At 51.7% G+C, this 13,150-nt stretch overlaps 1 protein-coding gene across 1 annotated transcript in view; it reads left to right on the plus strand.

Annotated features, from left to right (window-relative positions):
• Positions 1 to 13,150, plus strand: part of ANXA11 (annexin A11) — a 38,077-nt gene that overhangs the window by 14,041 nt on the left and 10,886 nt on the right. The window contains exons 2-6 of the mRNA XM_074374307.1: positions 8,850 to 8,915; positions 9,890 to 10,002; positions 10,914 to 11,300; positions 12,604 to 12,691; positions 12,936 to 13,030. Coding sequence (XP_074230408.1) covers positions 8,858 to 8,915; positions 9,890 to 10,002; positions 10,914 to 11,300; positions 12,604 to 12,691; positions 12,936 to 13,030 — 741 coding nt within the window. The 5' untranslated portion in view covers positions 8,850 to 8,857. The remainder of the gene's footprint in view (positions 1 to 8,849; positions 8,916 to 9,889; positions 10,003 to 10,913; positions 11,301 to 12,603; positions 12,692 to 12,935; positions 13,031 to 13,150) is intronic.

Consider the following 13,150-nt stretch of genomic DNA (forward strand, 5'->3'; position numbering starts at 1 on the left):
TGCCCCCCTCCTCTCCTGTCCTCTGTTCTGACCCCCACTCCTCACCCCATCCCTTCCCTGCCCCCACATTTCTTATCTTTAGTATTATCAAATGGCCCAGGGTCCTCTGGGACCCTCTAATCCTGTTTGCTGTTTTATATTGGGGAAACTGATATACAGTGAGAGGTTAAATGGTATAATGAGAACACATTTGATATTAAACTCTTGCTGTCTGTGTTTTACAGATGTGGAAAATAGGCCCAGAAAGGTTAAATAACCTACCCAAGATCACACATCTAGTAGAGGGCAGAACTGGGATTTGAACCTGGGCCGCCCAGCCTCAGAGTTCACATTCTTTACTGCCCTGGACTGCCTTGAATGAAGTACCTGGGAATCATGGTGAAACCAGGTGTCCTGCTTCCTCATTCCATGCTGTTCCATCAACGAGTGCTTTCAGAGTCTTTGAAATACTAGTTTCTGGGGCCAGGGGTGAAAGTCCTGAGCTTTGGGGCCTGACTGCCTGGGTTTGAAACCTGGCTCAGTTATCTACTAGATGTAACCTTAGGTAAATTGTATAATCTCTCCATATCTTGGTTTCCTTATCTCTAATATGGGAATCATAATCTTAGAATCTGTCTTACGGAGTTGTTATAAAGTTATCTTCCATGTAGAGCACTTAACACAGTGCCTAGGACATAATAAGTATTTGATATATGTTAACTATAATGATTATTGCCTAATAAGTTTGGGAAATTTGGGGATAAAGTTAAGCAGGCTGCTTTGTTACAGGACTTCTCAGAGCCTTTATTACAATATCAAGAATTGGCACTTTCCTGGAAGGAGAAGGTGGGAGGCAGCATTTTCCAAAGTTTTTGGACAACTGATCTCTCTCACTCGCTCTTTTTTTCAAACTGGGTACCTGGTAAATTCTCAACTCATAAGATGTAAGCTGGTGCCAGAGAACACAGTTCAGGAAGCACTGAGCGACACTGCCTGTTTCTGCTTGGTGGGGCTGAGCTGGAAATAGGGGTCCAGCTTAGACCTGAGGAAGACTGAATGACTGTGTATGGCAGAGCTTGGGCTGGGCAGGCTTGGCTCCTCTCATCCCTGTAGGTGTGGGGAGAGGGGCGCAGTGTGAGTCCAGGCACCTTAGGGTTTCTGGAACCTCCTGGCAATGAAGAATGGCTTTGGCCAACCCCAGTTTAAAGCTGTTACTGCACTGTCTTCCTGCTGCTCTTGGAGGAGAGTTCATAAAGTAGGTCACTCCTGGCAGGCCCAGCTGGGACCAGTCCAGGTTGAAATTGTCACAGGTTTTGCAGCGTGGCCCTGTTAGGGGAAGGCTGGCAGGCTCTGCTCTCAGCAGGCTGAGTTCCACCACGGACCCTTTCCCCATGTGTTTGTGACTTGAGTAAGCTGTGTCCCTGGCGTATTTTAGTTATGAAAACGAGGTGGTTGGAAGCTAGATAATCTTCAAGTTCCCTTCCGATATAGACATGTTAGAAGTCTGTAAACCTAGGCTTGGGGTGAAAACCCAAAGAGAGGAACCTCTAGGAGTCCTAATATCCAAGAAGGAAGAGCCCCTAAAAGTGAAGCCCCCTCTCACACCCGACATCTGGGTAGGTGAGGGCCCAGCTCCCGGTTGGGATCCTTCTCTGTGTAAGATTCTTGGAACTGAACTATCTTAAATTGACGTTTCTGTCTTGCTTGGGGCCCCATTTGCTCCCTGCTCTGGATCTCTGCCTTCCAGCAGTATGGGCAGCCTATGGAAGTCAGGAGCGGCTCAGGCCGGCTCAGGGCTGGCTAACCTCTTCATCTCCCCGACAGGCGGGTACTGGAGGTGGACCAGGTAGGGATGTGGGTGATTAATTACACCTGAGCCTGCCCAAACCTAGCTTTGCTCTGGAGCGAGGAGAGTTTGCAGATAACAGGGGGAGGGTATAGCTCAGTGGTAGAGCACATGCTTAGCATGCCTGAGGTCCTGAGTTCAAGCTCCAGTATTCCATCAAAAAAAGAAAAAAGGGTTTACAGATAAGGAAACAAATTTCTCTCATTTTTTAAAAAAAATTGTACATATGTATGAATATACATAAACTATATGTACATATATGTGTATATATATGTATATGCATATACATTTATGTATGTGTGTTATTTATTTATTTGGTCTTAAATTATACTTTGGAAACTGCTCAGTAGTGACCTTTGGTTAGGGGGTTAGAGGGGAGAGTGAATTTTGCTTTTCACTTTGTCTTTCTATTCCATTTGAATTTCCCTACAATGTGCTTGTATTCCTTTTATTTTTTACTTTTAAATGTAATTTATTTTTAGAGCAGTTTTAGGTTCACAGCACAATTGAGTGGAAAGTGCAGATTTCCCATCTACCCCCACCCCCTCGCATGCACCGCCCACCCCACTGTCAACACCCTGCCTCAGAGTTAGAGTTGATGAGCCTAGACTGACACATCGTTACCGCCCAAAGTTCATAGTTTACATTAGGGTTCACTCTTGGTGTTGGACGTTATATGAGTTTTAACTAATACATCCACCACTTTAGTGTCATACAGAATAGCTTCACTGCCTTAAAAATCCTGATGCTCTGCCTACTTGTTCCTTCCTCCCCTAACTCCTAGTAGTCAGTGATTTTTAACTTCTCCATAGTTTTACCCCTTCCAGAATGTCATATGGTTTGAATCACGCAGTGCATAGCCTTGTCACACTGGCTTCTTTCACTTAGTCATGTGCATTTACGTTTCTGCCGTGTCTTCTCATGGCTCGGTAGCTCGTTTCTTTTACTGCTGAATTATATTCCATGGTCTGGATATACCATAGTTTATGGATCCGTTCACCTACTGAAGGACATCTTGGTTGCTTCCAAGTTTTGGCAGTTATGAGGAAAACTGCTATAAACATCCCTGTACAGGTTTTTGTGTGCACGCGTTTTCAGCACCTGTGCGTAAATACCAGGGAGCGCTATTGCTGGATCATATGCTGAGAGTAAGTATGTTTAGTTTGTACGAAACAGCCAAACTGTCTTCCAAAGTGGCTGTTCCATTTTGCCTTTCCACCAGCAATGAATGAGAGTTCCTGTTGCTCCACATTTTCACCCACATTTGGTGCCATCAAGTTTTGGATTTTGGCCGTTCTAATAGATGTGTAGCAGTGTTTTATTGTTATTTTAATTTGCAGTTCCCTATGGATGTTGCCATCTTTTCATATACTTATTTGCCATCTGTGTATCTTTGGCCAAATATCTGTTCTGGTCTTTTCCCCATTTTTTAATTGAGTTGTTTTCTTATCATTGAGTTTTTAAGAATTCTTTCTATATTTTGGATAACAATCTTTTATCAGATACTTCTTTTTAAACATTTTCTCCCATTCTGTGGCTTGTCTTCTCTTCCTTTTATTTTTAAAGATAAATCAGCAGGGATCATCTGAGCTGCATGGTTTAACTCTGTATTTAAATCTTTGCATAGAAACAGATTGAGGATTTAATATTTAAAAATTAATACTCTAGCCCCCAGGCAGGGAAGGCCAGTGGAGGGGTCATCCCACAAAAACATCCACTCTAGTCCAGGCCTGCTTGGCTTGCTGCCGGGCACTGAGGGGAGATCTCAAAGCCATGTGGCTTCTGGCCCAGGGAGATACTTTCAGGCCTCTGCCTCCTCCCAGCATTAGCCTGCTGCAAGCTTGGTCCCCACCTGGCCTTCTGGGCAGGAACTGTTGTATCCTTGTGCTAGGCATGGCCCTGCCACCATCCTTCCTTTTTCTTCTGTGTCCCTGGAAGTCAGACAGGACACCAGAAGATGTGCAGAGTGCATAGCCCAGCCCGTATCTCCATCTCCCATTGTTGGGGTGGGAAAACGACAAGACTCCCCATGGGGGGTGGGGGGTGGCTGGGTGTGGGCAGTGAGGTGCCTCCTGCTCTGGGTGATTTCGTCTCTTCTCCCTAACACAGCATTTCTAGATTCCTGTGTTTGGGAACTTTGGTTAGGGCCCTTTTGGAGCCCTTGAAATTTAATGGTATCCTTGTGTACATGTACACAGCTTAAGGAACAGGCCATTTTACAGTTCCTGAGAAGCCCCTTATGTATCTGCCATGTGTTTTCAACATTCACCTAGCAAACTGAGGCTTGGTCTGATGAGATCCTGGGATGCCCAGGTCTTGCTTGTCCTCGGAGCATACTGCTAGGAGTAAAGACTACATAGAATAAGCTAGAAAGTGTCCAAGTACCTTAACGGAAAGAGTGTTTCCTAGAATGGAGAACACAGAATCAGTTATATCAGAATCACCGGAGATGGGATGGGGTGCTTGTTTATATTTCAGATTCCTAGGCCCATCCCAGATTGAAGGGCCCAGAATGATAGGGGCCAAGGCCAAGGCGTGTTTAGCCAGCTGTCCATGTGATTTTCAAGCACAATGAAGCAGTGCTACAGAAAGTGTGGTCCAGAGTCAAGCAACAGCAGCATCACTTGGAAGCGTGTTGGAAATGCACGTTTGGGGGCCTGTCCCAAACCTCTGGATGCAGAGACTGGGGGAAGGATCCAACAATCTGGGTTTTAATAAGCCCATCATTGTTTTGAAGACTGAAGTTTGAGAAGCACCAGTTTAGCCAGAGCAGGCCGTAGCTGGATGAAACCAGGTGCACGGCTGCAGGTAGATGGTTCCAGGGAGGAATGGAGGGTGGTGTTTGTGCTGCAGCCTGCCCCAGGAGAGGCAGGCCCAGAGGCCCAAGTTCTCTGGAGGCTGGTTTCTAGGAATTGGAACAATCCCCGAAGAGGCCAGCTGCCTGCTGCATGAGGAGACCATCTCCAGTGAGTCCCCAAGACAGAGTGCTGTGACAAGAGCCGGCACAGAATGGGGATGTGCCCAGCCTGTTGGAATCATGTGTGAAGCATTCCTACCCAGGCACCTGTTTTTTGTTGAAGGGCAGAAGTAGGAGGGAGGCGTGGGTCAGCACAGAAGGTGTGATGTTCATAGATGCCACAGGGAAGGCTGATCTACAGGACTGTAACTCAGTGTGTCCCCTTCTGTCATGGAGAGTGAGGGTTGGACAGCCTAGGAGGGGCCCCGGAAGCCCTGCCCAAGCTTTCCTCTGAGCCAGGATATGGCAGCCCCAGGTGCTGGGCCGACTTCACCAAGGACAGCAAGCTCTGGTGGGGGCCTCTTTTGAGAAACAGTGGAGGCCAAAGTTACCAAAGACAAGGCCATGAGCAGATTTCTTAATTCTCAAAAGAGCGGGTAAGACTGTAAATGTTGGGAGTCAGAGTTGTGTGCTGACCCCTGCACATCCTAGGATGTGCCATCGTTGGGAAGGGGCCAGGTGGGCACTGGGAGCCAGGGTGGCGCCCCCAAAGGTCGCCCCAGGCCCTCCGGCAGCTTTTGCTTTTCTCCTGTGGATTATTAGACCTGGAGGGCACCAGGCACAGGGGATGTGTTAGAATCCTCCTTTGACGGAGGCCCTCTCTATAGTGTTGCCAACAAGATGAGGAAGCGGGTGTTGGGCTGTGGTAGTTAGGTGGCCGGGTAGCTGGTTGAGTGTCTGTACACTCAACTGGTTAGGTGGGCTGATGTCAGGCTGGGAGTGGTCGGCAGTGACAGTTCAGGAGGGTCCTTTCTGTGTCACTCACTTGGAAGAACACAAGTGCCATGCTTTCCCAATCAGTAGACATGAAACAAAGCTGAGAGAGGGTGCTGAGATGCTCAGCGTCAGTCAGGATCACAGGAGATCTCAGTAGGCTGGAGCAATGGGCAGAATGGAAGGGAGAGATTTAACAGGAGTCAGCATCCTGGCTCCACTGTCCAGGACACCTGCGTGTTACCGATCAGGCAGGAGGGTGGGGAGCTGCTGCCCTGGGCTCTCCGGACCACACCTGGGGCCTTTGGTTCTGAGGAGAGCTCAGAGAAAGAAGAGGGAGTTGTTCATAGACTCGAAACTATTTCAGGCAGGAATGGTGGGGAAACAAATGAGACAGTTCTTTTGGAAGAGGGGAAGACTAGAGGTGGTCTCTTGGGGAGCAGGCAGGGCCCAGGGGTGAAGTACTGTTCCTTGGTGCGGGATTAGACCCAGGCTGTGGGACACTTGAGGGCAGAACTCATCGTTGGGACAGATCTGGACTCTAGCCGGGGCCCCCGGGAGTGAGCACCACCACCCTGAGAGCTGGCTGAGGCTGGCCTGCGGTCCTGCCCCGGGCGGGGAACACTAGCAGGCCCTCCAGGTCCAAGTCCCGAGGTCTATTTATATAATAACACTAACCCCGGGCTCAGAGCTGCACTGCATGGCACTGAATGGACCCTGTGTGAGTTACTCAGATCTTGGAAGAACAGCCGTGGCCTCAAATGAGCTCAGAAATCCCCACCTGAATTGGGCCTTTTTAAAAGTTGTTGTTTTAAATAGGCATACGTGCATGTGGCAAGAAATGCAAATATAAACAGTGAGCTTCATTTCTATTCCAGTTTTCCCCTCCAGAGGCAACCAGTGTGAACCAGTTTCTTGTTTATCATTCCAGGGATGGGGTGTGTGTGTGTACACAGCACTATGTTTGTACATTTTCAAAGAAGTTAGCTTAGCCTACACACAGTATTACATCCTGATTAATAATGGTGATCATTTCAAATGCCCACAGACAGAGCCGGCTAATTCTAAAACAGCTACAGAGTGTCCCTTGTACAGATCTGTTGTGATTCATTCATCCAGCATCTTGTAGGTGGATATTTAGGGGTACCTTGTTGTTGTAACAAATGCTGCAGCGAGATCCAAATCCATGAATTATTTCACACAGGTGTAAGTGTGTCTGGAAAATAGGTTTCCAGAAGAAGAGTTTCTGGGTCAAGGAGTGTCATTTTTAATTTCAGCATCTCTATATTTTTAGTTATCAATTCTCAGCGTATTTGTGAAGGTGAATATCTGTAGTTCCTTTCAGTAATTATTTGCGTCATTTGAGTTTCTTTGATGGTTGTTGGTCTTTTTCTTATCGTAAAACATTTCCCCTAAATTTTTCATTTCTCTTGTCTTTATGTTGTTTTCCTTGTCTGTTTCTTATGCAGAGATTTAATTTTATGCCTTTGGGCTTTGGGGTCGCTTCTTAAGTTTAAATCTTTGGTCTGGCTGAGGTTCATTTTGGTGTATGGAACAAGGTAGTGTCCAGCTTTTTTGTTGTTTGTTTTGGACTTTTTCCCATCTGACTGTGGAAGGGGCCTTTGGGCTCATTCCTCTGGGAGGTAGTCAGAGAGAGCCGTGTCAGGAACACGACTACAGCTTATCATTTTTCCCAATGGGCGGTTCCTCTTTCCCCAATTGGAGGGTTCCTAGTCCATCCACCATTCAAATCCCCGGGGTATCTCCTCACCATTGAGTTCCGAGGGCTGTGGCAGATGGGTCAGACTGAGGGCAGCACCACTGGGGACCTCAGTCACCACACCACAGCAGGCACAGGAAAGGGTCTTTGACCCATACCGCAGGTAGCCAGTTCTAGCTCTCTCCAAGGTCACTAGGCCATTGTCAGGCCTCCCACTGGTTTGCCTACAGTCACCTCTGGACACACCAACCCAAAGAAATTGTCACCCCCATAAGGCTGAGAACCAGGCCCACCCTGTGGGGACCCGTGTCACCTTAAGGAAGCCCCTCTGCTTCCTTGAAAACAACATGCCCAGGTCTCCGGCCTAGCTGTGAAGGGCAACCAGAGTCTTGTAGGTGGATCCCGGCGTCTGGTGTTTCTCAAAGTCGGGGGGGTCCCCGGACCAGCAGTATCACTTGGGAAATAGTTAGAAAGGCAAATTCTGGTTCTACTGGCTCCAAACCTGCAGGTGGAGCCCGGCAACGTGTTTAACAAGCCTTCCAGGTGGTTCTGATACACACTGCAGTTTGAAAACTAGCTGGGGGCCCTGTGTGCAAGGAGGAGCAGCTCACCTGGGGTCAGCAGGTGCAATTAACGGGCCAGCCTACGGTTTCCGCACTCTCACCTGCTGTCGGGTGCCTCTCAAACTGCAGCAGCCACTGCTTATCAGCAGGAGCAGGCAGGTTGTGTGGCCGTCTCCGAGTATGTGGTGTCACGGCAGATTTGTGTCCCTCCTGGGCAGTTTAATTGGCATGGGTCATGGCAGAGGGATCTGCACACGGAAGGACTTGGTGAGAGTGGATATCCCACCACCACCAGTAGGAAAGAGCCCTAGGTTCCACGCCTTTCTCCTTCCCTCACTAGTGATTTGCAAGCCACTTAGCGTTTCTGAGCTCCATCTGCCTCATCTGTAGAGACAGGGTGGTACTGCCTCACTGGCCCTGCTTCCAGGTCCTGAATTAGATGAGCCCTCCTGAGGTCTCTTCTCATTCCTAGGAACGATGATTCCATATCTGGTTCCCTTGCTTGATGAACCGGAGGTTGGAGAACGAAAAGTGTAGCTTGAGGCTGAGCCGATTTGGAGGCCACTGTGGATAGCTTGGGGTCTGTGGGTTGGGCATAGGGAGGCAGGGGCTCTGGCTTCCCCTGTAGCTGCCTGGATGGTGATAAAGAAGAGAAAGGCAAATAGACCTGGACCCCTGAGGATGAGGCAGTGCACTCTCACCTCTGCAGTGGGAGAACAGCTCCACACACGCAGCATCCCTTGTCAGCTGAGGTGGGAGCAGAGCTTGGATGAAAGGAGTTTCAAGGAAACCCACAGGCACGTGGGTGGTGAATCCTCTGGTGGTGGGGCCTGGGCCAGCCCTGGTTGCTGTTTCTGGTGGGGGCCTAGCAGGTTGAGGGTGAGCTGGGTTGCTTGCCACGGGTCAGGCCTGATGCAGCTTCTCCGGGGCAGGTTGTGGGTGTCTCGTCCTTCGGCAAGGCTGGCGGGAGCCCCTGGCAGAGCCTGAGCATGCTTTCCTCTTCCCTTTCAGATCTAACCATGAGCTACCCACCAGGCTACCCCCCGCCCGCAGGCGGCTACCCTCCAGCTGCACCAGGTAAGTGAGGCTGGGCTGGTGTCGGGGTGGAGGCGGTGCCCTCTGTGCTCCTCATCCAGCCGTGGAGAGGGGAAGAGTACTAGTGCTTTCCAGTCATTTCCTTGCTCCCATCGTCACTCCGTAGTGCAGCCGGGTTGGGGAGGGGCCGGGGAAGAGCGTGGACCCTGGGGCCAGGCAAGGCCTGAGTTTGAAGCCACTTCTGAAAAGCCCGGACTAGGCCAGGCCCTGGTCTCGTCTTATTAGCTGATAGCAACGGACAAATGCCTTCTGTTCTCTGAGACCCAGTTTTCTCCTTTACAAATGGCTTCAAGCATCTCTCCTTCTCTGGGCTGGCCCAGAGAAGAAGGGGATAGCCAGGTAAAGTCTCTGGCACAGTGTCCTCTGGAGCACTGTTGGGTGACGGTTGCCCCTTGTCACTTCTCCTGCCCTGGGCTCAAGGTGCATGGTTTCTCCACAGCAGGGACCCCCCTGCAGAGGGAAAGTAGAGGCAGTCACTCACTAAGGGGCACATGTTACCACTGCAGCTGCCAGAAGCTGTGGGCCAATAGCAGGGAGGCTATGCCAGTGGGTCAGGCATACATGTCCTGCCACTGCCATCTCTGTCAGCACCTGAGCAGCAAGAGGGAGCAGGTGGGTGATTCCAGCAATGCTCTGTCCCAAGCGTCCCAGATCCTGGAGCTGAAAAGCTAAACACAAGGCCCTCAGAGTCTTCTCAATTCTCGATACCCCGCAGAGGGTCTTGGGAGTGTTTGCTGAACCCTGTCTTCCTCCCTTGAAGTCCAGGAAGGTCCCCTCTCCTCTTCCAGCAGCAGGGTTGGGTTAGACTCTCTTGCCGTTTCTCTTGTGTTTTTCGTGTGGTCTACAGCTGTCCGAGGCTCTGCTTGGCCTCCCCTCCTGACCACCTGGGAGCTGGATGTCTCTGCCTTTTCCTGTTGGGGGCCACCGGGGTCTGATAGGTTTGGTGTTGCTTTCAGGTGGTGGTGCCTGGGGAGGTGCTGCCTACCCACCGCCCAACGTGCCCCCCATCGGGCTGGATAATGTGGCCAACTACACGGGGCAGTTCAGCCAGGACTACCTCTCAGGACTGGTGAGTTTGGCCTTCCTGCTGGGCTGCCCCAGGGGCCACCAGCATGGCCAGAGGGACAAAGGCTGCTGGCGTCAGAGGTGTGTGTGTGTGTGTGTGTGTACCTGTGGGCACCAAGCGTGTTGAGCTGCGTCTTAGGCCGTAAGGGTTTTCATCAGGGCTCTCACCGGCTCACTGTCCCTCTCCATGTTTTGATTTTCCCACCTGTAAAATGAGGGGCAGGGGATGCACTGGGCTGTATGGTCTTCCCTTTCAGCTCTGGGGGATTGGGTAGGGGTGGCGCCTTCATGGAACATGCATTGAGCACCTTCTGTATGAGCCCAGTATAGGGATGGGAGGGGGGTGAGGGTGTGCAGGTGTGTGTGTGTGTGTGTGCAGGTGCCCTGTACGAGTGGCCACGTGCAAGTGCGTGTTTGTACGTGTGGATGACTATTCTGGTTGGGCTTGGGAGCAGATGCCTGGTAGCACGGGCAGGCATAGTATATTTTATAATGTCAAAACAGATGTCTGCTCAATGTAAACAGCACAACCAATACATATTCTAATTTGTGCCAGGCCTGCTGTAGGCACTAGGGATAGAAAAACCCCAGCCCCGGAGTGCTCACCATCCTCAGGGGAGAGACAGACAGTAGCATGAAGAAACCGTGTGGTGGCAGAGCAAGTGTGGGTACTTCGGGCACAGGGCCAGGAAAAGGGGGCACTGGTGCAGGTGCAGGGCATGTGGGACAAGGGTTTTAGGTTGGGTGGTCAAGGTGGGCCTTGCTGAGAAGCTGATGGATGGTGCTTGCACTCAGCTTGAGCTGAGTGTGGCTCCTGGGTGGTCACTGTAGGCTCAGGGCGGGAGGGGCAGATGGATGGAACACGGCTGGCCCCGCAGGGCTGTTCATCTAAGGCTTTGCTTTGTGGACTTTCAGGCGGCCAACATGTCCGGGACGTTTGGAGGAGCCAACGTGCCAAACCTGTACCCAGGGGTCCCTGGGGGCGGTTACCCTCCGGTCCCCCCGGGGGGGTTTGGGCAGCCCCCTTCTGCCCAGCAGCCCGTTCCTCCTTATGGAATGTACCCACCCCCTGGAGGAAACCCACCCTCTGGGATGCCTTCATATCCGCCGTACCCTGGGGCCCCCATGCCAGGCCAGCCCATGCCGCCCCCTGGGCAGCAGCCCCCAGGGGCCTACCCTGGACAGCCGCCCATGACCTACCCTGGGCAGTCGCCAGTGCCACCTCCTGGGCAGCAGCCAGTGCCAAGCTACCCAGGATACTCGGGGTCTGGGAACATCACCCCTGCTGTGCCCCCAGCTCAGGTGAGTGCCAGCCCTGTGCTACTCTCTGTCCGGTCTGGCCCCAAAGGCCTGAGACATGTGGCCCGGGGTCCTCTGGCAGCAAGGCTCGGGGGGATGCGGGGCTGGTGTCAGGCTCAGTCCTCCACCTCTAACTTGTAGTTTTCAGAGTGTCACTTTCTCACAGACTCCCCATCCCTCAAGTGTATTCCTGAGGCCTAGGGAGCCTCCTGCCCCCCAGCTTGGTTAGCTGGTCCCTCTGCGAGCTGGGTCTGAGCGCCCTGGGTGCTCTTCATCCCGCTTGTGTTATTTACTGCCTGGGGTCTGTGTTTTGTAAGAACTGGTCTCAAGGCCTAAGCCCGATGGCTTTTAAGTCTTCAATCCCCTGGATGTGTCCTCCCATACTGCCATCAGAGGATTATTAAAACCAGCTTTTTGGGAAGGGAAGATTGTTGGCAGTTCCTTCACGGTTGCTCTTGGCTCATTTTGGAGAGCAGTTCATGTTTGCAGAACCTCGAATTCATTGTCATGGTTACATGGCCAAACCAGCCAAGCGCAGGGCTAGTGGTATGTGGTTAACTACTAATTTTAGGCATAGGGTCCCCTCCCCCCTTCCCGACACCCACACATTACTTTGCTCCTGCCCTGCATCCTCCCTCTCTGCCTTCTCCCTTATCTTTTCTCTGAGCTTATCTCCTTAGCTCTGTTAAAACCAGTTTGTACTACATAATCCACCAAGAGACAGTTTAGGCAGGAAAAATCAAGTTTGCTCGTAGTGTAGCTTTCAGTGTCAGGAAGAAGTCTGGCAGGCAGGCAGGTCGTAGAGTGCAGAAAACAGTGCCAGGAAAGCAGAGCTAGTCCAAGAGGCAGTCAGGCTGTGTGTGCCACATGAAGGCTGTACGCTTGCATCCCGGGGGGAGCACTTTTCTCTAATGTGCGTGAAGGTGGACTAACCAGGCCCATTAGGGGAGTCCCGATGTGTGCGTGGTGGTGAGGCCTTGGGGAGAGGCCAAGCCCCTGTTCCCGAGGCCTCCCCTTCATTAGGAACCCAGGCCCAGGCCTGGAGGACCCGGGCATAGGGTAGATTTTTCAGCATGAGGACCAGCTCTAGGTGGGCTCCTAGCTGCGGGAGCCAGGTAGAAGCTTCAGTTCCAGGACACAAGGACAGGTAACAGTCATGTTAGGTCGACTCAATGTGAAGTCTCCTGTGCTTTTGATTGCAGGCTTCTTCAAGTACCCCAACTTTTAGAGGAAAGGTCATTCCCAGAGTCTGGGGTGGGCAGTCTCTCTTCTGGGGAATACAGCATCTTTCTGTCTGTCTGAGCAGTTTGGAAACCGAGGCACCATCAGAGACGCTCCTGGCTTTGACCCGCTGCGAGATGCTGAGGTCCTGCGGAAGGCCATGAAGGGCTTTGGTGAGCATCCCTGGGTGGCACAAGTCCTAACCACCCTGACTCCCCAGGCATTTCCACGGTGGCTCTGTGGGCTGGGGTCTCTGGGTGGGGGCAGCCTGGCCCCAGTGGTCGAGGAAGAGAAGGTGGACGTGGGGTGCAGTTGGGTTGCCTGGGAGAATTGGAAGATCCAGGCCAGGAAAGTCTGAAGCTGCAGAGCATCCCCACAACCCCCAGCCCTGCCCACTCCCATCTCTCCTTCCTCCAGGGACTGATGAGCAGGCCATCATCGACTGCCTGGGGAGTCGCTCCAACAAGCAACGGCAGCAGATCCTCCTGTCCTTCAAGACAGCTTATGGGAAGGTGAGTGTTGGGGTGGGGGGTCCAGGGAGCCCTGGTCCCTTCTGAATCAAAGCATATCCTCCAGCATGGCCCTACTCCTGCTTTTCCTTGGGGCTGAGTGGGCCTAGATCTCCTGGACAG

The sequence above is a fragment of the Camelus bactrianus genome, chromosome 11 (assembly GCF_048773025.1).
Source record: "Camelus bactrianus isolate YW-2024 breed Bactrian camel chromosome 11, ASM4877302v1, whole genome shotgun sequence".
NCBI classification, from domain to species: domain Eukaryota; kingdom Metazoa; phylum Chordata; class Mammalia; order Artiodactyla; family Camelidae; genus Camelus; species Camelus bactrianus.